Raw genomic sequence first — 27,942 nt, forward strand, 5'->3', positions numbered from 1 at the left:
TAAGTTTCATGATTTATACGAAAGCTAAAGAAACTTAAGTGTGTTTTTTTTTTAAATACAATTCGAAGGATCTTTCTGACGAGACAATTTTAAGAGATCGCCGACGCCGTTCTATGCAGCGTCGTAATTCCAAGCCATTGGAAACTATAGAGGAAAAATCCGCACCTGAGAAATCTGTTGAATCTCCGGCAATGGTAGTGAAAGTGGATCGCGCCACTTATTCTTCTGAAGCGAAGCGTATCGCTCGACGTTCTACAGCCTCCCCGTCTTCAGCAAAACAACGAGAAAGAACGTCTTCGCAGTCGTCAGTAGAATGCTGCCCTAGGGCTCGTTCACGTTCTTTATCTAGCGAAAAAGAATTTGAAACGCTTAAAATGAAACAAGCGCCTAACTCTGCCGCGGTTAAGCATAAATCATATAAAACCGCAAACGCTCGTTCCTATTCGCGGGAGTCCCAAAATTCATCGCATTCGCAATGCTCATCGACTGACGAACAGCTTTTTGATAGTTTTAGGCGCGAAGAACGTTCGCGAGCTAAAACTAAACGCCATACCACTAGCAGCACAAAAGCTCTGAAACAAACTACCATTCAGTCTAATCAAAAAGAAGATGCAAAACGTTTATCCAGCACTGCTCGTTCTTCTACCCATAGAGAACGCGTTAGGTGCAAAATGGAAACGGTTGCAAAGCCATCTCAACATCAAAATCAAACGAACCCGTCTTTATTCCGCTCAACAAATTCATCGGGAGAAAGTGGTCGCAGACAACGAGATGAATTAAAAGATTTACAACAAAGTGTAAAATATTGTGACACCACTGCCGCGAACATTTCCGCCAACAATAATAAACATTCTTCAAAATATGATGACAAAAAGAAGGCAACATCTCAAGAAATTTCTTCTTTTAAAAATGTGGAACAAAATAACGAAAGCGAAGAGAAGCACATTAAACCGAAAGGTAAAGTAGTAAGTAAAAGGAGAGGGAATAGTAGAAGGGTAGATCGATCATCTCGGAAATTTACAAATCGCGAAAGATTTTTGTAGAGTTTTATTATTGAAAAGAAATCGGTTTCGCATTGTCTGCTTTCTTCTTTTTTTTTTTTTTGATAAAATTTGTTCAATTTTTCTTTTACAGACCTGGTGTTATTGGGTCTCTTAATAATGGGTGCCACTCAGCCCGAAAATCTACATAATCATTTTAGGTTAGATAAATTTCATTAGAACCAAAAACTAATGGCAAATGCACCTTAGATTACTACCACTTCACTCGTAGCGCAATATCGGCTAAATAACTTATTGAAAACTAGCACCAACACCAAAATTGAACTACTGAGAGTATTCTACTAATTTCCCAACAATCAAAACAGAAATTTTTAAAAGCGTTAACTTTAGTTTAATGTAACAAATTGGTGAACATTATTTTAAAATAATTTTTCTTTTAGCTCACTCCAGTCGCTCTACCTCGAAGCAACGCCGCCACCAACACCCTGAAGCTCAACTAAAAGCAATAACCCGAGAAAGAGAGCAATTAAAGTCTAGGACAACGAAAGCATCAACGGCGGCAATAAACGAAAACACGACGTACGTAAGCGTTTCGAATTTAAGACAAGTACAAACTGCACTTTGCACAAGCGACACCAATGTGAATAATGAAATTATGCAAACAGCAGCTGTTATAGCCGACACCAACATCTATGAAAAAAGCGAAAACTTCGAAGCAATCGATCAATCTATAAAACAGTCCTTACAATCCCAAATCCCAATTAAACCACCACGTAAGAAACGTTACAAAAAGTCCTTAATTCCTATAGCCATACCTACTAAACCAGAACGTCTTCCTCCCCTATCTCCATCGCAAAAGTTACAAATCGAAAAAATACCTTCTCCGCCTTCTTACGAATATCAAGTTAAAACTCAAATTATACCTCCTAGCTATTCTAATCAAAGTACATTGAAAAAAAGTTCTCTACCGAGGCCAACAAGCCGCTTATCTTTTTTAACCAAGGCTAGAAAATCATCACATAAATATGCCCATTCCACGTCGTCCTCTTTTGCATTTCTACCTTATCTTCCAGCCAAAAGAAATTCGGATGTCAGTCATATCTATGACAATTACATGTTATATGCAGTGCCTGCGTCTATAAATGCCAAAGCTTATAAACAAAATCTGGTCAACGATCATGCCCATTTATTCGGCGGTACCGGTCATCGATATTATAACGATGGAGGAAAAGGATTGCGTAGACGTACCGTACGCAGCACGGTGTCCACCCATCAACCATTTGGCATTTGCACATGTTCATAGTCTCCGACATTAATCATCAAATAAATGCTAGGTGTTTTCCAGAGATTCGCATCAAAAAAAAAAAAAATAAAAAATAAATAAATAAAAAACAAAAACTACACGCTTTCGTTTAGCCAAAACAGCAAGCTATCTCCACCTGAAATACTAAAAAGCAAAAAACCAAAAAAAAAAAAAAACACCGATAAACATCATCACACTTCCATGCACATATCAGTCTATGCACTCTATTTTGACAAACACCTTAACACCCCCACCTGATATCGCTTTTATACGAACGTTAAACGAATAATTCAGAAATTTTTATCTAATTCATCCGAACTCTTTACATACTTTTTAGCAACTCATGAAAAACAAATATAAATTATGGATTTATTTTTACTTTTTCACAATGTAAGATATGTTAAATAATTTTCTATATATATTTCATAACACTTTTTGATTTTCTAGTAGTTTTGCGATACAGTAAACTGTAGAATACAAGGGTAGAATTTATTTATATACTCTTTTGTGGTAGCATAATTTGCTTTCGCAGTCTACTTTCGTAGCAAAACTGACTGACTGTTTCCTTTCTCTTAATTTTTATACTCACTACAGCAAGATATGTCCAAGTACTAATCTTGTCATTTCGTTCGTATTGCGTAGTAGATTTGGGTATCAAATATTCGTTGTGATCTGCTATTTGGAACTTTCTAATAGGCAAAGAAAAAAAATGTAACCATACCGCCTACACTTTTAACTAACATTGAAATCGAATGAAATCTTTTAGCTTAAAATTTCATATACAAATCTTATTCAAGCAACAAGGCACGTCAGTTACCAATTCCAGAAACCGGATCAAGAACCGAAAGAACTCGATCAGTCTGCCAGTTGAAAAATACGCAGAGCTAACTTGTGAAATTCCAGAAAAAATGATTATTCTAGAATATTGCACCGTTCCAAATTTGACTAGTTTCCCTATGGTTGACCATTACGAGTTAGCTACACACATCCTGCTTCTGAAGTTTGTTACATCTAGTCAAAGAGTATCACATAGACATTAGCAATTTCATTAACACTCAATTATGCCAACATCCGTAGTCATGTCATCAATAATATTAATTATTTCTTCAATGCCTGTCTCTATATTACGGCCAAAAAAGTATCCTTAGCCGGCCTTATCCGATTATATTAAAGTTCAGCGATCCACTTAAAAACTGCATTTCATTATACTTTCATCAATTCGTTTTGACTATTTATTGCCCTTAGGCCTAATACTACTTTTTTTTTGCACGAAATATTAACAATTTTTTGCAGCTCGAAATCGATCGAAATTTAAGTTCCTCCCAAATAAAGAAAAGAATTCAAAATGTGATACACTAGGGTTCAATAAATGTTAATCCGTGAACTTTTCAGTTAGTTTACTATACATAGACAACATTCAGCAGGTGGTGTCCGCGCAATTTATTTTCCATTATGCTAACATCAGAGACAACTAAACAATAAGACATATCAACAATTTGTTCAAACTAGAGCTAGCAGAATCTCAGGGATTTGTAGGGTTTCTGATAACAATAACAGTAGTTACGCTGTTAAAGAGCAGCCATTTGACTGCTTGTTCTTTCATTCTCATATTTTTATGGGTAAAACTTTTCTTAAATAGTTTCATTGTACCGGAAGTTTATAAACCAAAACTATACGCAACTCTGAGTTTTTAAGTGAACATGCGCTATGGCCTACATATAAGTATATATGTATAGAAAAAAATTGAACAGTAACTGGATACTAAATATGACTTCTATTCTAAATTTTGTATTTGCCAAATGCTTGAAATAATTGCAGTGAAAATATTTTATGAATATGTATGAAGAAATATTTTATAATTAAACTAAATTTAGTTATTTTTTATACATTTATTTATTTTATTTGCATATAGAAATCTTAGAGATGTTTTATTCATTTTTCCACATCATACATGAATCATTGTACACGACGCATTACCTATTCGTCTCACAAAACCAGTTCTCTAGATACACTTTAGAATATTCTAGAATTTATTCGACTTTCTTCATAGAATATCTTCCCTGAAATTTGTTGAAACAATTGGTGAACATAAAATTGGCAATCCTTCAATGTGAAGTTATATTTGCTATGTACCTCCTTTTTGCGTTTTTCTGTTTATATACACTAACACATATGCCATAGCGCATATTCACTTAACGCTGTTGCTTTATAAGCGTTCGATATAGCGAAATACTTTAACAGATTTTTTGCTCATGCAAGCAATGACAATGAAAAAGCAAATTGTCGAATAGCTGCTAACCAACAGCGCCACTATTAGTTATAGTTACTGTTAACAGAAGCACTAAATGTTCCCGAGATTTTCCGAGCTCTTTTGAATAAAATGTTGAAACGTCTTAGTATTTAGTTGTCTCTATTTAGCATTACTTACCTAAAATGCGTTGAGCCCTTACTAATATAAAAGATAAGAGAATGAATTTTCATTTACAGCGTATTAGCTGGTGGTGGACTCCAATATATAAAAGTAAAAAATTATCTATAATATAAGGGATTATATTGAATGCTAAGTATGAATAAGGTTTCCATCATATTTATCGTACTTATCACTAACTTGATAATTCGCATACATATATTTAAAAACTATCGTAACAATTTCTTTCATTCTCTGCTCAAATAACTTTGGTAGAATTGATTAATATATTTACTGACTATGAACATGTTCGCTCGAAATCTTTTCTATTATTAATTCGTTTAGCTATGTCGGCCGTAGTAAAATAACCTTTGAAAAATACATTTTGTAGTTTTTCAAGTATACATAGAGTTAGAAAAAAATATTAATTTAGAAAAAAAAAAAAAAAAAAAATTACATAAAATTATGAGTGAATGTTAAAACTAATATGATTTTTTTTTAATATTTTCTTTTACAATTTATTTTAGATATAGTAAAAATGCCAGCGTAACTTTAAATGGTTCGCAAGCACCGAATCACGATTACCTTCATCACCATCATCATCATCGTCATGATCATCGGCAACTTCGCTCACGTTCTCCGTGCAAAGAGGGTCAACAATCGAATAATAAGCGAATAGCTAACGAAAACGCTAAAGAACATATTTATGATTTGAAAACAGCATTTATTAAATCAACGGCTACGAAACGTAGTAATAAGAATAAAAAATGACTTGTCGATAATTAATTTAAACTTTTAGTTACTACTAGAATGATTTCTTTGAGCAGTTCCTTATTATCTGCCTAATCTTTAATTTTTTTTTTATTTTTGTGTTTGTAAAGTTGAACAAAAAAAAAAAAACACTAACTCGCACTATTCTGACTTAATTATTAATGTTTTTTTTTAATAAAATTATTATAACAAAGAAGAACTTAAATAAATTTTATATATTTATTCATAATTAAATATTATTTTAAAGAAACTTATAAGAAATGCTTCGTATATGAATGCATTAATTACACAAGTGATACTCATTATATTATATTATTTAAGGGTTTAATTATCCTTTTTTTGTTTTTTCTATAAAAATCGAAATTTAACAAAGACCTTATGTACATACCTAAGTATATGTATGTATCGCAAAATAAATTAATAAAAGTATTTCAATGCAAAAGAAATTTCAAAAAATTTATTTTTATTTTTTTTTAAACATAACATATAAACACTTTAGAGTGGGACACGGCTCACCATTGAATAACCTACCTTACATCAGTATGCTTAATACACTATTCATATTGCGACTTTTCAAAATAGGCTGTTATATAGGAAGTGGTTGAAAAAGTTATCCGGACTCGCCCTAGTTGTCCTAAAGCCAAGACGCGTCAGTGAACGAAATAATATCAAAATATCTCAACCGTCGCGACTTGTAGGTTGAATACAAGAAAACGAGACGGAAGGAAGGAAAGGCTTGATTAAATCGATTCAGAAATTGATTGGTGCAATAAAAAGCGGGTTAGCACTCACAAACTTAATATATCCTTGTATCACAAGTGTAGCGTATAAACACGAAGTTGTAAGACCTAAAACAACGACGAATTCGTTTTTTCTATTAAGATAAAACAATTGTTCAGCCGATGCCTCTCTTTGCGAAGCACGGTCACGGCCAAATAAAAGAGGAGGAGATACGAACCTAAAAGGGAATCGGTCATCGAAAATAACAACAAGCAGACTTCAGACTTATGGCTGAATTTTTCTTTAGACTTTAATTAATATACGGTTATACACAATAGAAAATGTATACATATTCTCTCTGTTTCTTTCTCTCTCTTTCTCTCTCTCTCTCTCTCCCTCTCTCTCTATCTACCTATCTATTTACCTCTATCTCTCCCGGTGTCTCTCTCAGCAAAGCTAAGTGGAAGAGCGTGCTGTAAGTCTCAGTTTCTCCTTTTCTGTTGTTTTCTGGTAGATATATTTAAGTATTACAAAATGAAAACCGCTCTAGTTTTTATATATTGGTATTAATCGATTCGTTATAATTATATCTACACAAAAAGAACTAAGAAAGTTATATATGGTCATTACCGAATATTTTGTGCCCCACACACACAGTGTAGGTTGGTTTTCCATATTCCGTAGTTATGTATCTGTATGTTGTAGTTCACGAATAATCAGCGAAATAATTGAAGAGCAGAAATATTCTGCCTTTAAGTTGTACTGTGGGCGTGTCCTCTGATTTGATTTGTTTTCAATACCAATTCGCATTCGAGAGCTTGCAATATTGTGTTTCAATATACATTTGCCTGTTCTACACAACCTCAATTTCTGTATTGATCCTTCGAGACTATTTTGTGAAAAATTCAACCCACATCGTTCCATAACCACCGTATTCATATGATTTAGCTCCATGTAACTTGTGGTTGTTTCCTAAACTCAAAAGACCACTCCGGGGACAACGTTTCGATTCGATTCAAGGGATACAAGTTGAATAGCAGAAAGCTTCGAAGGCCATTCCGGAAAACGTTTGTCTCGAGGATTGATAAAACGTTGGCGTAAATATATAGTATCTGAAGGGGATTACTTTGAAAGCGTCGAACAAGTTTTGCAATAATAAATAGACTTGAAAAAAGATCAAATTTAATTCATCTTTATTTTTGAGCACGCTAGTGTATGTGGATGGATTACACTAAATTTATCTTTCAATTTGTAACACCGCGAAATGTACTTATTAGACGTAAAAAATATATATATTTCAGCGTAAGATTTTAAGTTGAAATGGGTTGGTTCATTTCATGCTTTTCTTGTCCATCCGCGCGCCCATCGATCTCTTTGAACATTACAACGATGAAAATAAAAAGCTAAAATTTAGAACCTACAATCTTAGGTGATCTTAGGCATCGGAGGGAGTGTAGGTAAGAATTGCGACTAGCAATTCAGTGCTCGGGAATTCAAATCTGAAGTACGGTAAAGGCTACTTTGAGTAGATAAAGATTAATGCTGTACGATTTTGATACACACTCATTAGATTACGGCCATGATCGTCCTATTCCTTTCTCTTTCTTCATTTCTTTCTCACGGTTACTGTGCTATGCGAATAGAGAACATCCCTTGAATGACTGGCGATATTAAGCAAAAAAAAAAAAAAAAAAACATTACATATTTGAATAAAATTTTATTATTTTCGCTTTACGACTGGGATGTTGAATTGCAGAGATCTCTTTTTTCTATTAGTTATTTCCCTCATACAAACCGCTTTTTGAACAACTTAAGTCTTTCTTAAGTCATTCGGTTGAGACATTTAATTCTCTGATGCAAATTGTTTATAAAAATGATTAATTTCTGAAAACAATGTCCTTCCTTCCACAATCAGTACTCTATCATATAACCCTCATCTTTTTTCTCTTCAATCCTTACGCTTCTAGATGTAATTTGCTTAAGAGTCGAGTTTGATCATCAATTGTTTTCTTAAAATTATAATGATGTATGATAGCGTACCACCGAGCCTGAACTATGACAACAATTTTAGAAATACCTTGTTAAACGTCACACATTAATAATCTGGAAAGTTGCAAACGTTTGGAACGAATGCCGCAACATTAACCCAAACAAAAAACTAAGGAAAGCCTTCAGTTGTATTCTCTATAAAACAGACAACAACAATTCTGATAGATATGTATGTAATGGGCGATATAAATTGATAATTCATTGATAACATCAAAGTACGTTATGTGAATCACTTTAAAACACAATAACAACAATAAGATAATACTTTTAAGTTAGTAAAGCTTACGGTTAAAGCAATAGTAGCACATTCCTTGCTAACCTTTATGAAGCAAGTCGTGGTGATTTTAATTTAGTTATCAACAAAACCGAAAGAGAGTAGGGAAAAAAAAAAAGCTTTTCGCTCTCGCTAAGTAACTTTTAATGATATCCCTCACTTAGATTTCGGAATTCCTGAGGTTCAGTTGTTAAAGAAATGCTGTTATAGTTAAAGCGATTCAATTTGCTTATTTGTTTAGTGAAATTAAAAGAAGAGTACAAAAAAAAAAATTATACAAATTTGTAAAAATAATTACCAGTAAATTGTAAAAAAAAGTGTGAAGCATTGTTTATCTAGTGTGAAAAAATCATAAAAACGAACTCTTGAAAATCCAATACGAGGTAAAAAAAAAAATAAAAATAATATTTGTAATTCGAGAATATCAAGTATTTTTTAATTCCCTTCAGAAAATTGGGTTTTTTAGCTCAGTTTTCTACGTAGCTCCCGCTGAATGTTCACTTTTTAGACATTGAATACTTGCAAACTTGCAACGGGGTAATATTATCGGATACGATGTAGATAAAAAACATAAATAAATGTCTATCATCTCCTGATGGGCATGTGGAGGGAGAAAATGATAATCAGTAAATATGTGGCACCTTGTCTTCTGCGAGCCACAACCGTTATATTTTTTCAAGAAATTATCATCTCTTCACACTCCTTATCAGTCGAAATTTAAAAGCATTCTTCGAAGCTATTTTCAAAACTTAGCTTATAGTTTTAAAATAAGTTTAAATTTCCTCCTATTATCTGCACGTGGCTGTATATAAACTCATCTTGTCGGTTTTTTAAATTTCAAATTGATTTCTCAAGGATCTTCTCAATATTAACTCCATACAAAATTCAGTTCTATCTTCAAATCCATGATCGCTCTTAATTACTTTTCGATTTCAAATTTATGATTCATTTTTCCATTACATTTTTTTTTAAAGACTTTATCTTAATTAATCCCAATTTTTATATATGTATATATGAAGCAATGATTTCGAAAATTATATTACAATTATTTTATATTACGAAAATTTCTTGCATAGGAAGATCTCAGAGTTATATTGAAAAGTTTAACTAAGCGTTAAATATTCGATTATCTAATAAGTGATTTTTTTGGGCAACGAAAGATAAGATTTAGAATCGTAGTATCTTAAATAAAAAAATAAATAAAGAGTAAAGCTTTTACTTTTCATGTATTATGATTATTTCTCTTCTACCTCATAGTGTGTATAACTAAAGCAAAAAATTCACAAACGTTTACTAAATCGTGACAATAACAACCTCATATTAATAATTAAAAAAAAGAAAAGCAGACAAGCTAAGGGGGAAAAGACGACCTATTTTCTCCCTTGAAATTCTAATTTCCTAAAATTTTATTATTTCGTGATTGAAATCTACAGACCACAAAGCCAGACTACCTTTAACCTTCTCCTCCCTATATTTCTTTTCATTTACCTACACTTTCATAAAACTGTATTAAAAGAAAAAAATCCTTCTTGTTGTTAATATGCAAGCAATATTCTGGCCGTGCGTTGTAAACATGAGGTTTGACCTTTAAAACTAGTGGTGCATGTGTCAATATATTAGTAGCGTTATACTGTTGAAAAAGTCCATTAATTAATTTTTATTGATTTTTAAAAAAAATTATATCCCTCGCCATATGCCAATATATAAAGACTTAAAATTAAAAGCGCGTTGCTGGACAAATTGTGAAACAATTTTACGCTGTCCAGGAAACATTTCTATGTGATCGTTATGGACTGTCTTTTTTTTTCTTTTCATTCTTTGGTTTATTTATCCAGAGTACCGTGAGTTTGTTCGTTTTGTAGACATAAGGACGGACTTAATCATACAGGGTCGGCATTTCATATTAATCAAAGTTTTATAGACGACGTCTACGGCTTCATATCCTGTGAAAAGTAACAAGTAAACACATCAAACCGAGCTTGAGCTTATGGTAAGATTCTAATGTTTGTTTTAGTACTTTCTAGAAGAAATGGCCAAGGCAAACTTATCCTTCACATACGAAATGCTATCTGAATCATATATAGACTCAGATTTGTATATCGTTATCGCTATCCAAGAATTTTCTTTTTCGAGAATTTCAAAAGATGAATCGGCAGATAGTAATTACTTCATTACGAATGCTAGTAATGGGCACATTAAATTGAACACTATATTTAGGTATATTTTGGGTACGACGAGAAAACTATTGTTCAAGTTACCTTTCGCCGATAAAAATAGAAATCATGTAGAGGATGATTAAAAAATATTTCAAATTTCGGTTTTTAACAACTTTAATGAAACGATACGACTGAAGCAGGGCATCGCGCTTCCTGGATTTGACAGACCGATTTTCCCTCTCTCTCTCTCTCTCTCTCTCTCTCTCTCTCTCTCTTTCTTTCTTTCTAACTAAACCAGTATACCTATAAATTTCATATAATAATCAATAAAAGTTTGTAAATAACTATTCCTGTAATGGGTTGCGCTTGAGAACATTGCTGTCAATGAACTCGATAGAATTTCTATCTGATCAATCTTTTAATCAAATTTCGTCTGAGAGTTGGTGTATTTTAAAAAGTAGGACCAACGTTCAAGAGCAGTTTCGCGACGGTATGGAATATTAGAAATATTTTTTTTTCTTAATTTGGTAGCATTGTGACAGACATCTCGGTTTCAGCTGAGCTTGGTTTTATACGATACAAAAATATTTTTTCCGATTACAGAAAGAAGTTCCAAATTAGTCATGAAATGCATTATTACGAGAAATGGAACTTGTAACCATGCATACGACGCGAAAACAACCGATCAATATCGTGCAAAAGATCAGTCAAGACCGGAAAACCACGCAAAAATCGCTCAAAAATCGGGTTGATGTTAACAGTTTTCTTCGATTATCATGGTGTTGTGCACTATGAATTCCTTCCGTCGATCCAAACTATTATTTGACTGTTATAGGCCGTTTGCGCGAATCTTTACGTAAAAAGAGGCCGGAAAGGATTTAAAAATTGATTTTACTTTTTGGCGACAATGGATTCGTCATTTATATGTCATCCTACGAACTTATTGAGTGATGTGTTACAAGCATGCATCCAATTTCTTAAATTCAAAAAAAAATAAATAAATTAATCTGGCAAAAAAATGTGTAATTTGTAGAGTAGAGTTTAGGTATTTAACTAACTTGATTTGTGCCAAGTTTAAAAATGAAACAAATATGGTTCATAAACATTGGGTAAAATCGAAAATTTACTTTGTTTTTATTAGTGATATATTGATCCAAAAATTGCTTTCAAAATGCGCTAGAGTACTTGCAGCAAGGAGTGGTCGAATGGGCAGATCATTCGCCTTAAAGCAGGCTGATATCGCTTTCTTGCTTGTTAAGTTAGTGGAAAGTTATATTTCAGAGATGGTTTTCCCATTCTGAAGGTGTGTAGAAATAAATAATATTTCGGTTTGTGATTATCATCTCACATGCCTGTCTGTGTGTCTTTTTAAGCAAAAGGTTCCTTGATTTTGAAACGGTTACTCCGGCGAAAAACGACTAGAAAGAATCTGAACAATATAGAGAAAATTCCAGATAGTCAGACTATGTTATGAGTCTATGAAAAGCACACATAAGCATTGTTCTTGAAAAGACAAAGATAATAAAATATCTTCCCACCAATGAATAGGAAAGTTGTTAACACATTTTAAGAATATATCTATAGGTAGATATAGAAGTCTATGTACACCGACATAGATATCTGCATACACCGTTGACTTCAGTCGCATTTTTGACTAATTTTTTGAAAAAATGTTTAAGGTAAGAAAGCTGCGAATGCGTTGTTGCATTATTCAAATATCGAAAAAGAGTAAAGAATCAATACAACAAAATTCAGGGTTTCCTCATTGATCGCAATGCAAAGACGCCTCTTTGTAAACAAGTAATTATAACGAGAATGGATTGTCTTTGCTCTTTTTACTTATATAATAATAATTTAGAGTTTGCTGTACATTTTTCATAGTCCTTGAGAAATATTTTCCACATTTTACGTTAGTTAAACCATTAAATTTTATACATTTTCTTTTATTTATAATTATAATAATGATTTTTTTATTGTCTTTCAAGATACATAATCAAAACTTATCATGTCGCTGTTGACGGGAAGCGCAAATTGCATTAAATATGTTTTGTTTGCTTTCAATCTTGTACTATTGGTGAGTACATATACTCCAAGTAACTATATTCGCTTTGAGTTTCCGCAATTTAATCTACACTTATATCTCAGCGGATTGATTGAAATCATTCTCTCTCTTTTTCAAAGATTTCTACGATTATTATGATAAAAATTGGTTCCAAATTTTAAAATCGATACTTAGTACGGGGTTAAGTTAGAATAGAGTGGCGAGATAGCTTTTCATTTTTCTTTCTATCATAATTAATGCAAGTTTCAAAATACAAAGAGCAAATAAGTAGAGAAACGGAACATGAGCAAATTTTCAAATGATCAAGAAAATGCATAGAGTAAATATGAGCTAAAATAAAAACTAAAACTGAAATGAATGGTAAGTTAATGCAATCACTGCCGATATGAAAATTCGGCTTAAGCGAGACACTACAAATATCTTAGCTTTGCTTTCCTTTATAAAATTAAAAGGTGTATCTAAGAAAAAGTATATTTAAGGCATGTCCATAAGGCAATGTTCGTTTTATGGCAATATATCTTCATAGAACAATTTCGAAATAATGTCACAAACGCGAAATGCGAAAAGAATATGAATACCAAAGAATGTTGGCAAATAGATCTTCTTTGCTTCTTCACTCTTTGGCAATTCCTCTAGTTACTAGAGGTGAATTATTCTGTACCTTATCACTGTTACGAATCAATTTATTTCGGTTTTTATTCCTGATCGATTTCTTTTGCGAACAATAAGTTAGTTAATAATTGTACATTAACTTGTTTGGGTTCGCACACCTGGACGGTGAATCGCTTTGACAGCATCAGCTGCGGACAGTATCTGTACTCTCATAATTACTCCTCTGGAATCAAATTTGTCCTATTTTAAAACCCTTTTCAAATTCTTCATTGCTTGCTTCTGCGAAAGAACGACAGCTGGGCAGTAATAAATAGGCGACTTCTTTGCTTCTTTCAAACTTTGAAAAACAGACATGTTGGCTGTCAAATAATTTATGACTAAGTCAATGTGGAACGCCAAACCAATTAATGAAATGAGTTTGTGTCCGTCGTATAAGTGAGTGTAGAAAACGTTTAAGCTTTTGTGCTATTAATCCAGCCATCAGGCTTTTTATACAAGGTGTGTTGGAAAAAAGAAGTGATTTTTTTCTTTAATGAAATAGCTCATGAAATTTGAAAACTTACTGATTTTTTCGAACACCTCTCGTCTAATCTGAAATACGGTCTGTGAAAGGTATCCGCCTTCCATATCTGCCATGGAAGGAAGGATTCGAATGCTGCCGAGTTAGTTTTCTCCACGCAGTAAAAATTGGAGACTTTCAGCGAGTTAAAGACCATCATCGTAGGCATCTCCATTACCCAAAAGTTTCACGCATATCGATATAAAATCTGATATCAAAAGTACCCCTCAAGACTATCTTTAAATTCACCTGCACAAACTAAGCACATATATCAAGAGAGTCCTTTGCCGGTGTTTAATAAACTATTTGAGTCGCTATATATAGACAGTGCACCATAAGGTGTACATTTTTTTTTTTTAACCTATTTAGGTAAATATCTTTGAAAAATTTTAATGAATTAACAACGAATGGAGGAATGCTTTCAATCAATTTGAATCAAGAGAAAACTTAACCGCAAATATTTCCCATCATTGAGGGTCAACGAAACAACACAACAATACAGCTGTTGAACATAAAAGAGGGATAAGAAAAGCTTTTGTAATTGTTCTCATTTTCATAGATCACTGGTATTATCTTGATAGCTGTTGGACTCGGTGTAGCCACGGTCTACAATGAATATGAGATATTTTTGGCGTCGAAATTCTTCTCAATTCCAACTTTTTTGATAGTTATTGGTTCATTTATTATTATAATCTCCTTCTTCGGCTGCTGGGGTGCTTTAAAGGAGAATTATTGCTTAATTCTAACGTTTTCTGTCCTTCTGGGCATAATATTCATATTGGAATTGTCTGCCGGTATTAGTGGTTACGTGTTACGTTCTGATGCTGAAAGTCTTATTAAAGTAACTTTAACGGATTCATTGGGTAAATATAATAATACGAAGGTAGACGAAGTAACGGTTTTATGGGATTACGTACAAAAAACTGTAAGTTAATTATTATGAATAATTTTAAATTGTGATTTCATAATCATCTTTGTTTTGTCTCATCAGTTCACCTGTTGTGGCGTAAACAGTTACAAGGATTGGGCAAGTAAGTTCGAAGATAAATTACCTTTGTCCTGTTGCTCTTTGCCGAATGGAGTAGTGGGTGAATTTAGTTGCACGGCAAACAACGAAGATTCCAACCGCTATAGTAATGGTTGTTTAACAGAGTTCTCCAATTATATAGCCGCTCATGCTGTCAGTTTGGGAGCAGCTGGCGTCATTATTGCAATTCTTCAGGTAGATTTTCAAATTTCTTTCTTTTATTTTCTCTTAATAAATGCATAATAAAATATTCTTTTTTTTGCTCTTACAGTTCTTTGGCGTCCTATTTTCATGTTATATAGCTCGTGAGATAAAAATTCGTAACGGCATTTCCGGCTTTGTGGGTTAATATTGTTCAATTAAAAAAAAAAAAAAAAAACTCAGATATTCATCTTTATCACTGTTATTTATTACTTTTAATATAAACATTTTTCGTCAGCATACTACGGGCAACATATAAAAGCTTCTGCATGTATATGTAATAATATTTATGTCCACAATATAGTTTGACGATGGCTGATAAACTTATTTAAATTATTTTACAAAGTTTGCAAATACAAAAAGTACTTAAGGCTTTTAACGAAAAAATAAAGATTAAAAAAAAAACGGACAGATATTTTATTTAATTTTGTTCTAACACTAATCTAATGGACAGATTTAATAGGATGTTATATGAAATGATGTTAAATACAAATCCAATGTTGAAAAAGATAACAGTGATGATCAGCAACAGTTTATGCTGCTTGCAGCCCTCTTAACATTGATGCGGACCTTTGACATCATCGTTCTTAGACCGTCATATATTATATTGAAATCCTTTCAGTTTCCCTTTCTTTCTAAAAATTTAGGTAAATGTTTAAAAATATATCGAACCGTAATCGTAAAAAATATAAATTCAAAAAAATGTATGTGTATAGGCGACTTGTAACTTATATTTCATATATATATAGTATCACTAACATTTGATGCAGATGTTTAACTATTATCAAGAGGATGTCTGCGATAGTATAGTTAGATAGGAGATAAATAAATTGTGTAGAAAGCTATACACTTACAAAAAAAGATTAGAAATAGCCATAACAAGTAAGAAAGTTACATTCGGCGGATGCCGAATCTCGTACCACTACGCTTTTCGTATTCTACTATCCAAGTTCTTTCATTTTATGCCCATCTCGCTGTAACAAAAAATTAATCGCGCTGTCGACCATATTCATTTTAAAATTAACCTATTTTTAGGCAGATAATATATCTTCATTGGAGGAGTGTACAAACTAGTTGTAAACGTTCTATCTTGTTCGTCTTACGATAAATAAGCCTTGGACCTAAAAAAATGAAAAAAAGTTAATTTTATTATTCGTAACTTTTTGTGGGCACGGCCGGTTGGTTCCATTTTTGGACTTAAAGAGTAACGTGTTTGGTAACGTAAATGGGGGAGTTTCAGCCCTCTACCTCAACCCTCTATCAACTCAGCCTCAGGGAAGGGTATAAAAATAACTTTATTTTCAATGATACGATTATCTTATGACGAAATTCTTAAATTTAAAAGAGGCGCTGCTTCGAAGTCTTCCCGAAGGAGCATATGGACTGTTTTTCGATACCCGCTACCACTTGTGGTACAGAGTATATTAAGTTCATTTAATTTAATGCTTTCCTAGCATGTCGATGCCTTTTTTTTGAGGTCCTCATAACAAGCTTCAGCTTCTGCAATGATCTCTTCACTTGATATGAAATGCCTTTTCACGGAGTATTTCTTTGAAGTTTGTCGTCGCTGGAGACAATATCTCAGGAATATATACTTTCATGTCGTGGTTTTGTTGCATTGTGTGCGAATGCAGTACCAGCTATCTCTTACAACTTTATTTTTAATTATCGAGATTTATCGCCAGGATATTTTTGGTATTTACTGTGCTTATGGTTCTATAATGCAAATGCAATTTTGATCTCTTTGAGCTCTAGCATTATTTAAACCGAAAACGGATTATTCATTAGACACACCGTTTACGTGCACCAGGAATTACTGATCGATATGTTAAGTATTAGGTGTGCAAATAAATTCATTCTGTTTTCTTAATAAAATTCAATTTTAGTTATACTATACCTCTTATAAAGCTTAATAATCGAAATTAGCACCACCGCCGGGTAGCTTATGCATGCCCTTGCGGTAAAACCTACTGGGTCGGGGACGAAACAGTCATTGAGCTGTTCACAGACATCTTAAACCTCTGCTAACCCTTTGCCTGCTAAGTTTCACTGTACCGATCTAAATAAGTGGTAAACGGAAGAGACCAGTTCTGAATAGCATGCGAAGGACGGTAGAGCTTTTCAGCCTAAGCTAAAAATTATTTCCTTGATTGCTCTTGCTACATGCGGACTGGGGATGTTACAAAGCAAAGCCACTTCCTGATTTCTTTTACGCCTTGACAGTCTTTTGCCTGCAACAGTTCATTTAAACGTAGCTTGTTTGATCTTGACAGCGTTCGGATGTAACGCTTTCCTCAAGCTTTAGAAGATCGTAATAAATGATTCCTCTCGAATCTCACCGAACACACAGTAGCGCTTTCTTGGCATGCATATTCGGCTTTGCATAAGATGTGGACGGCTGTTCTGGTTCAACCTACGTCTTCTTCGTTCGGGGAGTTTCACCAGGCTTTAAAATTTCGTAGTAAATGAATGCCTTCTAATTGCACCGAATACACAGTAGCACCGTTTTGGTTTTACATGGGATATGAACGGTTATCCTGGGTCAACACGTGCTATATTCTGCATTTAGTATTTCCGCGCAGATTCGATTTTCCATCGCCCGCAATAATGTGATAAAGATAATTAAACTTTTGATAGCGGCTTTAAAGAGTTTAAGCAACTGTCGATTTTTCGATTTTTTTTCTCTTCGGTTAGCCCCTGAGGGCTATTTTTCATTTCCCTTCCTTCTTTATCGTTCCCATTTTATGCAATCGACTTGAATTCCTTCTCAAGTTGCTCCTAACTGTGGAACAAGCTGGTTTTAAGTCTGTGCTCGTGTAGTAAACTTTGGATTTCTTCACCCAACACATGTTGCGAAAGTCCCCAGTCGTTCATCGACTTCTACATGAACATTTTTTGTATGAAATCTTGTAAACAACTTCAGTTACATTTTTTCCTAAATTAAAACAGAATAATATGCAATGGCGGAAATGCTGCTTGTTGACATGCATCTCTTTAAACGTTGATACACACTGAACGACAGCCGGTAAACAACTGAGACTTATTTAAATCGAAGGCATCACATACGTTTTACGAAGCAACCAATTTCAGCGGAACGAATTTATTTACACACCTAATATATATGAATACGTAGGGCAAGGAGTTAGAACAAATTAAATATAAAATTGTAATATTTGTTTTAGTCGTTGTAACGAAGGTTACAAACAGGGAAAATTTTAAGATGACCGTAATATTCTAATGAAATTAAAGAAAATGATTTATTTATTATGCGAGATTTGGCCTGACATTCTTGCAAAATGTAAAGCCAATCGAGAAATCAATATTTTTATTAAGTAAATAATGCAAGAACAAAGAGAGGAAAACCTAAACCACCGTAAAAGAGTATCCTTTTGTGTTATGGTTTCAAAAGTTAGCAAAAATATCCATGGAAACTTAAAATACCATAAGGAACAAGTGTTAATCGTTTTTTACGTATTAAAAAGAAAGCAAAAGAAGAATTTCTTAAGAAAATTGCGTAAAACATACGAAAAAGCTTTTTGGAAAAAAAAAAATATTTTTATCATAGCTCCTGATTAAAAATGTTATCTTCGCAAAGTTATTATTCAATGATAAAGTCAGTTGAATGTCTTATATACTTGCAGTAAACAAAAAAAAAAAAAAAAAAAAAAAAACACAAAATATATATATATATACATAAATATATATATAGACGACAATAATACCTGCACACCTGTATGCCTATGTATATGAGACAGCTCGTTATAATAATAAAAATTAACAGTACGCAGATAATTAAAACAGTAGAGTAAAAAAAAAAGCTTAACAATATTTTAGTGATTTTATAACTTTGCGACAGGAAAGTTGTACAAGAGAGAAAGAAATTAAAAGTATATATTCTCTTCTTTCGTTCTTTTTTTTTTTTTTTTGTTTTGAAGTGATTCAAACCTAATTTTAAATACAATTTAAATTTTCCCTAGCATTTGGCAAAAAGAGTAAAAAATTCCACAGAATGGCTTTATACAGAGATTTACAATTGAACTCTGGCATGCGTTGTGCTAAATACATGCTATTGATCGTTAGTTTCATGTTTGCGGTAAGTACAAGGTTATCTGACAAGAATTTTCAAGATAACCCCAATTAAGTGAAAAACAAAAAAAAAAAAAGAAAAGATATATGAAAAAAGTCAATCCATTCCATCAGCTCGCCAGTAATCCAGTTCCAGAGACATTTCATCTTATTCTTTGCAAACCGTCAATTTCTGAAAAATTTCTGCTTCTTTCTTTCTCTCTTTCGCTCATGCTCTCACTTATGCGGCCACGTGCCCCCCAATGAAGAGGTGTTGGCATTGCATCGGCGATCGTTTCCGAATGATTTCATTGTATTGGTTGGAATGTAATAGTTTTTGTTAGCATTTTCAGATATCTGAATCTGTTTACTTCTTATCATTATGTTTTACACATTTGGGAATACGATAACGTTTTTATTTGTTTTAACTTCGTAGAAATGGTCGCAGAACCCTTTACTCTTATTTCATATGTTAAAAAGCACTTAATTGTCAGTCTTTGTTATTATCGTTATTGATTTAATGATAACGCAATATAATACTGTTTATTACCGAGCTTTCGGTAAAGTTTCCGAATGAATTTTTCTCGTAAACGTAATAACATTAAAGAATAGTTACGAGTGAATGCACTTCCTCCAAGACCCATTTCCAAACTGATTTCACCGCTTCTCTCTTCCTTCGTACACTTATCAGCACCCGTAAGAAGATTTCGATAGTAATTCATATCAAGTGAACATAAAGCTTCTGTAAGCTTCTATAAGGAGACAAGAATATAATATCGATTTCTTAGTGTGAAATAAAGCTAATTCTTATATACACCCTTATGATGGCGCCATAGATTTCCTATTGCCCGCCCGACACCATACAAAAGTACGCTGAACTCGAAAAAACCAAGAATTCAAAATCGACGGTGAACGACAGTTCCCTATTAAAGGTGTTGAGCAATTTTTTAAGTAAATATAATCACATTTCTTGGTACGTTCTTCTTTTAGTTGCTGTTGATAAGCAAAAGTTCTTGAAAATTCATTTAAAACACGAAAGCTTTACATAATGAATATAAAAATCAATTGCTTAACGGGCTGGCTGATCGATCAACTTTGAATTATCAAAAAGTTGTTTTCATATTTGATGGGAAGTTGCCATCAAGTGACATCTTCAATTCTCTTTACATTTCAATCGTTTCTTTTATCATTTTCTCTCTTACCATTCTTAAGTGGAAATCTTCAACTTTTAGAAGGATTTCTTCGAAAATAAGCTTTTTTGGCACATCAGAATTGCCTAGAAAATGTAAGTCTTTACCTTAATTTCAAAAATGAATGCTGGCCGGATTTAAATTTGAATAAAATTTTTTTAGTCCTTACTTGCAAGATTTTTAAGTTAGAGGAACTTGGAACATTGGTGATCTCTTATTTTTTTTTTAAATCATTAATTGCGTTTATTCTTTGTTTTCTTCCTCGTGAAAAGGAAGAAAAATATCAAAAAACCAGTGCATGCTGTAAAAACACTCAAAGAAGTCCATTAACAGAATTGAACTTATTTAAAGATCATTGTTGCTTAAACTATACCGAGATCATCAATACTGTGGCATAAAGTCTGAATGCACCATGCTGATGAGATCCCATGGTGATGAGAGTACCCTTAATGTTATTCAATATAATACAATCTTTCTTTCTTGAAAGTTCTTAATTAACGAATACAAATTTCTTATATGACTCCTTCTAGTCTATAAAGAATGTACCGTAATCGAGTATCTATTTAGCTGTTCAGAGTATTTTTAAGCACAAAACTGAAGCAAATTTCTATTGTGGGCATAAATGAGAAGCCTTCGGAGTCGTCCACATTGAAGGCTCAATCAAGAGTTTAACGAAATTTGGGGAATAGAAATGGCAACCCTAATGGAATTTAAAGATTTGCGGTCTTTGATGGCATGTTTTCTCTATTACACAATTTTTACTTGACCAAGCAATGTAACTATAATGCAATATTAGACATAAATCTCAGAAGTTTTCTTGAGATGGAAAATAAATACTCGAAAATGTGTCTTTTATATAAACAAACAAGTTTTGAACAAAACATTGATCGAACAGCTTGCAGGTACAATGTGAAAGCAGAATCATAAAAGTGTGTCTTCCATGCGTTCTACAATATCTTGGCCTTTTTTTATGATCAATCACTTAGTGGATGTGAGTGATAACATGGCAAAGGTCAGAAAGAAGTAGTGAAAAAGATTTGAGGCATTACTACCGGTTAGTAGATATGCGTTGGCCCCGCCTACTCAATATTTCGACGTAGCGAAGTTTAATTTTTTTTTTAATACTTTTATAAAGCACAGACGCAAGCTTCAAATATCCCAGAAACTCGAAATGCACTTAAGTACGTCCGTCTATCCATCTGTCCATTTATCCATTTGCCCAACTTTGCAGTATCTGTGATAAGCACTCTACCGTTCGGAAAATCAGAATATAACCTAAAAATTTGCAAAAGAATTTGAAAATGACTTAAACTTTTCAAAAAAACAGGCCACAAACAGACAACAAATACACCAAATGAATTTCAGTATGAAAAGGCACAAGTATGGAAATGTTTTTTTTTTTTTTTTTTTTTTTTTTTTTGTTACGATAACGATGATAGGTATGAAAAATTCGGTTACGATTGAGTCTGATTTTCTTAGTTGTTTTTTTTTTATTTTCAATTCAATTAGAATTTGAATACAGCTAAATTAAGCGAGAAATGGAAGAGATGGAAAACCACTGGAAATTTTCCATTGCCAATGAGAATCGAAATGGGAATAGACGCGAACATGCCAAAGCTTGGCAAATCGTTAAAACACCACATATTTATTGAGGGAAGTAGACGACTGTGTTAATTAATTGCCCGAGCAGTATTCACAATAGCCTTAGTGGTGTGCATTGAATCTAATAAGGAGATTAGATTATAAACGTCGATAGGGCAGAGACCATACTAGGAAAGCGTACTCAAACGCTCGCCTAATCAAAGTCATCCACAATTGTTTTGCATTATATATATATTTTGAAATTCTCTCGACCAACATTTAATAAAGCCAGGCGCAGGTGAATTTTTAATTTATTTAAACAAATGACAACAACAAGAGCATCAAAAAGTATTTTAAAAAGTATTTATGTAAAATACCAGCTGTTTCAGTTTTCACCAGAAGTATGATGTGTGCGTGCATGCTAGTCAACTGCTTAGAGCTGTTCTTCACTCGAATTTATAAATAGACCTGGAAGATATCTGTACCCGTTTTCTGGAATATCTCCAAAGAATCCGACATTGCTGATGAGAGCTGAAATTTTTCGTTTTTCCGAAGTTGTTTCAAGCTTTTCCTTAATAAAAGCATATTTTAAGTTAGCCACTCCTATTTTGTAAAACCATCTTTCAAACTGATACAAAAGTGCACCTCCTCACTCCCAACTTTTCAATGTATATATAAAAAACCTGTAGGTCTAACATAAAGTATCCAAAATATCACAATTATTCCTCGAAAGAAAACAAAGCTCTTTATATCCCACAACGCCTTTAGTATAAGATATATAAAGTTTGTGCAGATATATGTAACAGCCAGAAGGACTTGGGATAGACCCACGTTGTTAGTACATCGATCGTTTCATAATAATTTTCTGATATTATTTAAGCATGTCTGTCCGACAATCCACCTTGTCTTCTTGTGTTCAGCCTGGAGGCCATAATTTTTGAAATATTTCGATGAAAATTGGTACGACGGCGTGCTTTAATCCAAGGACGCACGCTATTGAGAATAATTCGGATCGGAGTATGTTTTCGACCACTTCGCACATAACCCCTTACTTGCAAAATTCGTTTCGTGAATAACTGTAGGATGGTATAGGATATTTCATAGCAAGCCAAAGCCCATTTTAATGTTTTTATTCGTTTTTTTCGTTTAGCTTCGGGTCCGCAAATCCTGATAACCTTTCGTACACAATGTCAGCCTGAATTACACGCCGGTAATTTGGAAGGAGTTAAGTTCGTAGAAAATAAGTCAAGCTTGTGGAAAAGTTTTCTTAAATTCGATGAGAGATTTGAAAAAACAAATTGGGTTAGATCGAATACCAGTATTCTGTAATGTTTATTGTATACGTAATTATCTCTAACGAGAGTTTATTCATCGCAATATTAATAAATTTTGAACAATATTTACTCCATTCGACAAAAAACAACAACAAAACAAAGAACTTTGCGTCAATATCGATGCTGTCGCTGACAGTGTTGAAGAAGATCCAAATAGACCATTGTCAGCACGTCTTCATAGCTTGCAAGGCCTTCTTACGATTATCAATCTTTTCATGACCAATTCACTAAGATTAAAAGAGAAAAAAAGGTCGTCGTATACTCCTCGGGAATTTGATCATCCTAAAGGAATAACCATTAGACGGTCTTTAAGCGAATTCCTATCACATATGTACTAAAAAAATTACTAATTTCCCTTAATGGCGGAAGCGTATGGAGAAATAGTTTTAAATGGAAAGCAAACTTTGTCTGAAAAACATAATAAAAATTCTAGCTTTGGCATTGTCGAACTTAAAGGTTTTTTTTTCTTGATTTTTCCATTGTTTTTCCAGATCACTGCCATTTTATTGGTTATGGTCGGCAGCACAATTCAAGCGATTTTTGGTGATTTCCGACAATTCGTTGATGATCATTTCTTGTCACCCCCAGCGCTCTTGATAGCAATAGGCTTTATATTATTGTTCGTAGCCACGTTAGGAGCTTACGGTGCTGCAAGGGAGAGTGTTATGCTTATTAACTTAGTAAGTCTATCTTAAATAACTTATTCGAGAGAAGATCTTATTAATTACAATGAATACAATGAATATTTTCAGTACGGTCTTTGTTTATTTATCGTTTTTATATTGGAAGTTTCTGCCTCATTAGCAGCTTTTATTATGCAAGGGCAAGTGCGTGAAATGTTGATTCGTACTATGAATGAATCGTTAGCTGAATACGAGGATAACCCATACATACAAGGAGGCGTTGATTTTATGCAAAGCGGTTTAGAGTGTTGCGGCGTGAATGCCCCAGACGATTGGAGTAACTATTGGAAACCAAATATCGGTAATAGTGAGGAGATACCTGTGCCGCCGTCTTGTTGTGGCAGCTTTTCACCCAACAATCTTATGCATTGCGAAATGATGTATGAGAGCGGTTGTTTGGAACGCATGGATTTCATCATATCCCAGAGTACCATGCTAATAGCGACAGGTGCAACTACAGTGGCTTTTGTACAGGTATCTTTTGTTAGTATTATATGTTCATCTACAAACTTTTACATTCCTACTTCAGCTGTTAGGTTCGATTTGTGCCTTCATGTTGGCAAAAACTTTGAGACGCAATAAATCTATTCGTGAGGCTAGACGCTGGCAATTACAACAAAGTTTGGGCGTTTTAATATCTGGCGGCAAGATGGTTCCGCCCTCGAATTCACCCATGACGGGTTATACGCAATTGGAAAAAGCTGAAAAATTTTCAGAGAACGATCCCATCACTTATACGCCCAACAGTCCCAGTGTTAATTAAATAAAGTTTGGGAGAAGAAAGGTGTGTGAGTGTTAGATTTAAAAACTGAAAACTCTGTTTAAATTTCATATATTTATCTGATTAATAAAAATATAATAAAGCTTGTTTGTTTAATCGCCAAAAAAATCATTAGTCTTTCTTGAGATTAGTTACGAATTCCTTTAACAAATTGATTTGTTTTTGCACGCTTGTAGACGCAGTACCTCCTGTAACGTCATATTGCTCAACTATGTCTCTGAAATCCGCCACGTTTGCTATATCCCTGTCAATGTAAGGACATATATTTTGCAATTCCTCCAAAGGAATTCCAGTAATGTCCGAAGACTCTCGTTTAGCAAAAGCTATCACATTTTCTATATACTGTTGACCTTGAGATGGAGGTATTCCTTTTTTTGCCAAATAGTAAACCTAGTGAACAAAAATGAAAGAAAACATGAAACCAAACAAGTTAGAAAGTTACATTCGACTGGGGCCGAATCTCGCCTATCCACCGCTATGCGTTTCGCGTTCTACTCTTCATGTTCGCTTATTTGATACCCGCATCGCTGGTATTATTAAGAAAAAATTAGTCGCGGTATCGACCATATTCATTTTAAAATTTACCCATTTTTAGGCAGATAATATATCTTCATTGGAGGAGTGTACAAACCAATTTTAAACGTTCTGTCTTGTTCGCCTTAAGATAAATAAGCGTTAAACTTCAAAGAAGTGAAAAAAAATTAAATTTCGTAAGTTTGTGCGGACATGGCTAGTTGGTTCCACGGACCTAAAGAGTAAAGTGTTTCGTAAAGTAAATGTGGAAAGTTTCAGCTTACTAACTTTGGTAATTGCTGAGTAACGAGCAAAAACCCAAAAATTTTCGTTAAAAAAAACTGAGTTACGTTCAGTTCACGCTCCCCCGTGCGCTTCTGCTCTGACCAATTTCGCCCATTTTCAATAGCAAGCTGCGGGCAGAAACTTTCAAAGTTTCTATCAAATTTGAAATGGATATCTTCAGTTTTGCGGCCAGGAGAATGCTAAAAACATACTTCGCACAAACACACACACACACACACACACACAGATGGACAAACATGGCCAAATCAACTCAGGATTTCACGCTGATCGAAAGCATAAATACCCTATAGAGTCTCTGAAGTTTTCTTTTTGATGGTACATACATACATTATGGAAAAAGCAAAATGAGAGCAAATTGAGAGACAAAAAAAAAATTGAAAACCTACCCAATCTGCAGCTAGCATCTCAGGGCATAACTTAGCTTCCATTTGCGGCGGGTTTATCTTCAAACCCATTAAAGCACTTGCGGTTATTTTTAAAGCTCCCTGCAGCGCGTCAAAAGTTTCAAAGCAATATCGCTTATCATACTGCCAATCTTTATGACAAGAAGTACGCAAATTCTTTGTAGTCATCATTATACCCGTCAGACAAGCACAAATTTGTACCGAAGCACCACGCACCAGTTCCATACTACTTGAATCACTCTCCAGTCTATTGCTTTTTGCGGACGGTTCGGACAATGTGAGGAAATCAAACTCTTTAGTAGTGTATATAATGAATTCCTCTGCTAAACCGGAAAGATGTAAACTCAGCATGGAACTGCAGTAAATGAAGTTCACTTTCGTTGCGAGAACATAGAATAATTATAAGCAATTAAAAATCAGATAAATGTATGTTTCTTCACTTACCCATAAAATCGCTGTCTGCCACAGCGTGTAAACTATTCGTTGTTACTGATGTAAAACCTAAACGTTTCGCTAGCCACACACGATCAATGTGGAAAGGATTTCCAGCCACAGTCCCACTACCTAATGGTGAAACAAGTAACAACTTTTCTTGCTCTTTTAGACGTAAATAATCTTCACGCAAAATCCAGGCATAAGATAGCAGCCAATGAGAAAATTGAACAGCCTGAACTCTTTGTAAGTCGATAGAAGCCGGCATTAAAACACCCAAGTGATGCTCGGCTTTTTCCAAAATCGCTTCAATGCAGCGTTGTACGCGTACCAGCAATTCGTTTATAGCTTTACGTAACCATAATTTCATATCAGTTAAAACTTGTTCGTTACGACTACATCCGCTATTTAAATATTGTCCCACTTCGCCTATGATTTCCGTTAAGCGCCTTTTGTTTATTGTATGAACATCTTTATCGGTAGGAGAAAACTTCAACAAGCCTTCTATCCAGTCATAACGTACCAATTCAAGACCTGCTAAAATGGAAGAACATTGTTCGTTGGTCAGGCAGCCAGCTTTCCGTAAAGCTTCAGTGTAAGCTTTACTAACGTCAAGATCGTCAGCAAATAAACGTGAATCATGCGGTGAAATACAGCTGCAGCGCAGGTTTTGTGATACGAAAAATTTCTCTCGCAAAAGTTGGGCCATATCTAGAGATGATGTTTTACGAAATAGCAATTGTTGTTTTCAGTTTCAGATGAAAACCACAACTAGTTCTTTTTTCCTATAACTTGCATGCAATTGCATTATTCCATTGTTCGTTTTCTCGAATGATGCGAACGTCATTACAATGACTTCGCATAGATATAAATGCTTTTCTATACAGATAGATAAACTGAAATAATGTTAGATCACGAAAGACATCTGTTGAGATTGTAAGGAAGATGGTTTCATCGCAATTGATTTATTTAGTTTGCCACGGCAGTTCGTAGACCACATAAGCCATACAAAATTTGCAGAACTAAAACTGTTTGCTTTTATTGCCGACTGTGCTCAGTATTACTAAATATACTCTTGTCATTGTCATAACAAAATTAAAATTAAACTTTTAAAATTTGTCCTTCCATCCGTAATTTTTTGACTGATTCATGTATTGAACACATATTGCGCAACGCGCTGTGTCAGCTTTATCAGTTGATTATCGTCTCAGCAACATTCTTCCTATTCTGTCGAGAAGTTTTTCAACGCTTCTAAGAATTTTCTACGCAAAGTACAGTCATGGCGTTAATAGCACTAAGCTCAAGCTTCGTCCATAGTAAGATAAGGGAAAAAAAGTTAAATTATTACATTGGTTTCGGTCTGGCGACTTTCAAGTTTGTTAAGTTTTTTTGACAAAATCGCAGTCAGTGTGTGAAAGCCCGCTTCTCTTTCACTCTGGTGTGCAATGTACATTAAGGTTCCAATTACATGCTGCCAAAAATGCAATATTCATTTACGCTGATGATACTCA

General features: G+C 33.8%; 4 protein-coding genes across 14 annotated transcripts in view; 3 read left to right on the forward strand and 1 right to left on the reverse strand.

Moving 5' to 3' along the window:
- Nucleotides 1-5,613, forward strand: part of LOC119641033 — a 58,324-nt gene extending 52,711 nt beyond the window's left edge. For 6 of the 8 annotated variants that reach the window (XR_005247778.1, XR_005247782.1, XR_005247781.1 and 3 more), the window contains 3 exons: nt 69-957; nt 1,442-2,694; nt 5,239-5,327. Coding sequence is in view for 2 of the 8 variants with exons in the window: in XM_038039449.1 (XP_037895377.1) it covers nt 69-957; nt 1,442-1,580; nt 5,239-5,482 (1,272 nt within the window). In the remaining 6 variants the exon portion in view is untranslated. Of the gene's footprint in view, nt 1-68; nt 958-1,134; nt 1,202-1,441; nt 2,695-5,238 lie in introns of those variants that run through there. The other 2 variants (XM_038039449.1, XM_038039450.1) reach the window with 2 other exon arrangements.
- A 3,160-nt stretch (nt 5,614-8,773) lies between these two features.
- Nucleotides 8,774-15,668, forward strand: LOC119641034 (CD63 antigen). Of its 2 annotated transcripts, none has more exons than XM_038039451.1 (5): nt 8,774-8,908; nt 12,667-12,755; nt 14,474-14,839; nt 14,906-15,136; nt 15,213-15,668. In XM_038039451.1, exons 2-5 carry the CDS (start codon nt 12,687-12,689, stop codon nt 15,288-15,290), a joined length of 744 nt encoding a protein of 247 aa, XP_037895379.1. In that variant the 5' UTR covers nt 8,774-8,908; nt 12,667-12,686; the 3' UTR covers nt 15,291-15,668. The 2 variants fall into 2 exon arrangements, with proteins under 2 accessions (XP_037895379.1, XP_037895380.1); XM_038039452.1 differs by lacking the exon at nt 8,774-8,908 and adding an exon at nt 9,521-10,515.
- A 3,286-nt stretch (nt 15,669-18,954) lies between these two features.
- LOC119641040 (CD63 antigen) lies at nt 18,955-24,884 on the forward strand. 2 transcript variants are annotated; one of them, XM_038039460.1, is made up of 5 exons: nt 18,955-19,029; nt 19,120-19,235; nt 23,804-23,992; nt 24,065-24,469; nt 24,525-24,758. In XM_038039460.1, exons 2-5 carry the CDS (start codon nt 19,152-19,154, stop codon nt 24,756-24,758), a joined length of 912 nt encoding a protein of 303 aa, XP_037895388.1. In that variant the 5' UTR covers nt 18,955-19,029; nt 19,120-19,151. The 2 variants fall into 2 exon arrangements, with proteins under 2 accessions (XP_037895388.1, XP_037895389.1); XM_038039461.1 differs by lacking the exon at nt 18,955-19,029 and having other exon boundaries at nt 19,152-19,235; nt 24,525-24,884.
- On the reverse strand, nt 24,872-27,154 carry LOC119641039 (argininosuccinate lyase). 2 transcript variants are annotated; one of them, XM_038039457.1, is made up of 3 exons: nt 26,444-27,154; nt 25,982-26,373; nt 24,872-25,166 (listed from the first exon to the last, which is right to left on the reverse strand). In XM_038039457.1, the coding sequence occupies exons 1-3, from the start codon at nt 27,138-27,140 to the stop codon at nt 24,888-24,890; spliced, it is 1,368 nt and encodes a 455-aa protein (XP_037895385.1). In that variant the 5' UTR covers nt 27,141-27,154; the 3' UTR covers nt 24,872-24,887. The 2 variants fall into 2 exon arrangements, with proteins under 2 accessions (XP_037895385.1, XP_037895386.1); XM_038039458.1 differs by lacking the exon at nt 24,872-25,166 and adding an exon at nt 25,809-25,900.
- Between the last annotated feature and the right edge of the window lie 788 nt (nt 27,155-27,942).

Source organism: Glossina fuscipes, unplaced genomic scaffold (assembly GCF_014805625.2).
Source record: "Glossina fuscipes isolate IAEA_lab_2018 unplaced genomic scaffold, Yale_Gfus_2 138, whole genome shotgun sequence".
Taxonomy (NCBI): Eukaryota; Metazoa; Arthropoda; class Insecta; order Diptera; family Glossinidae; genus Glossina; species Glossina fuscipes.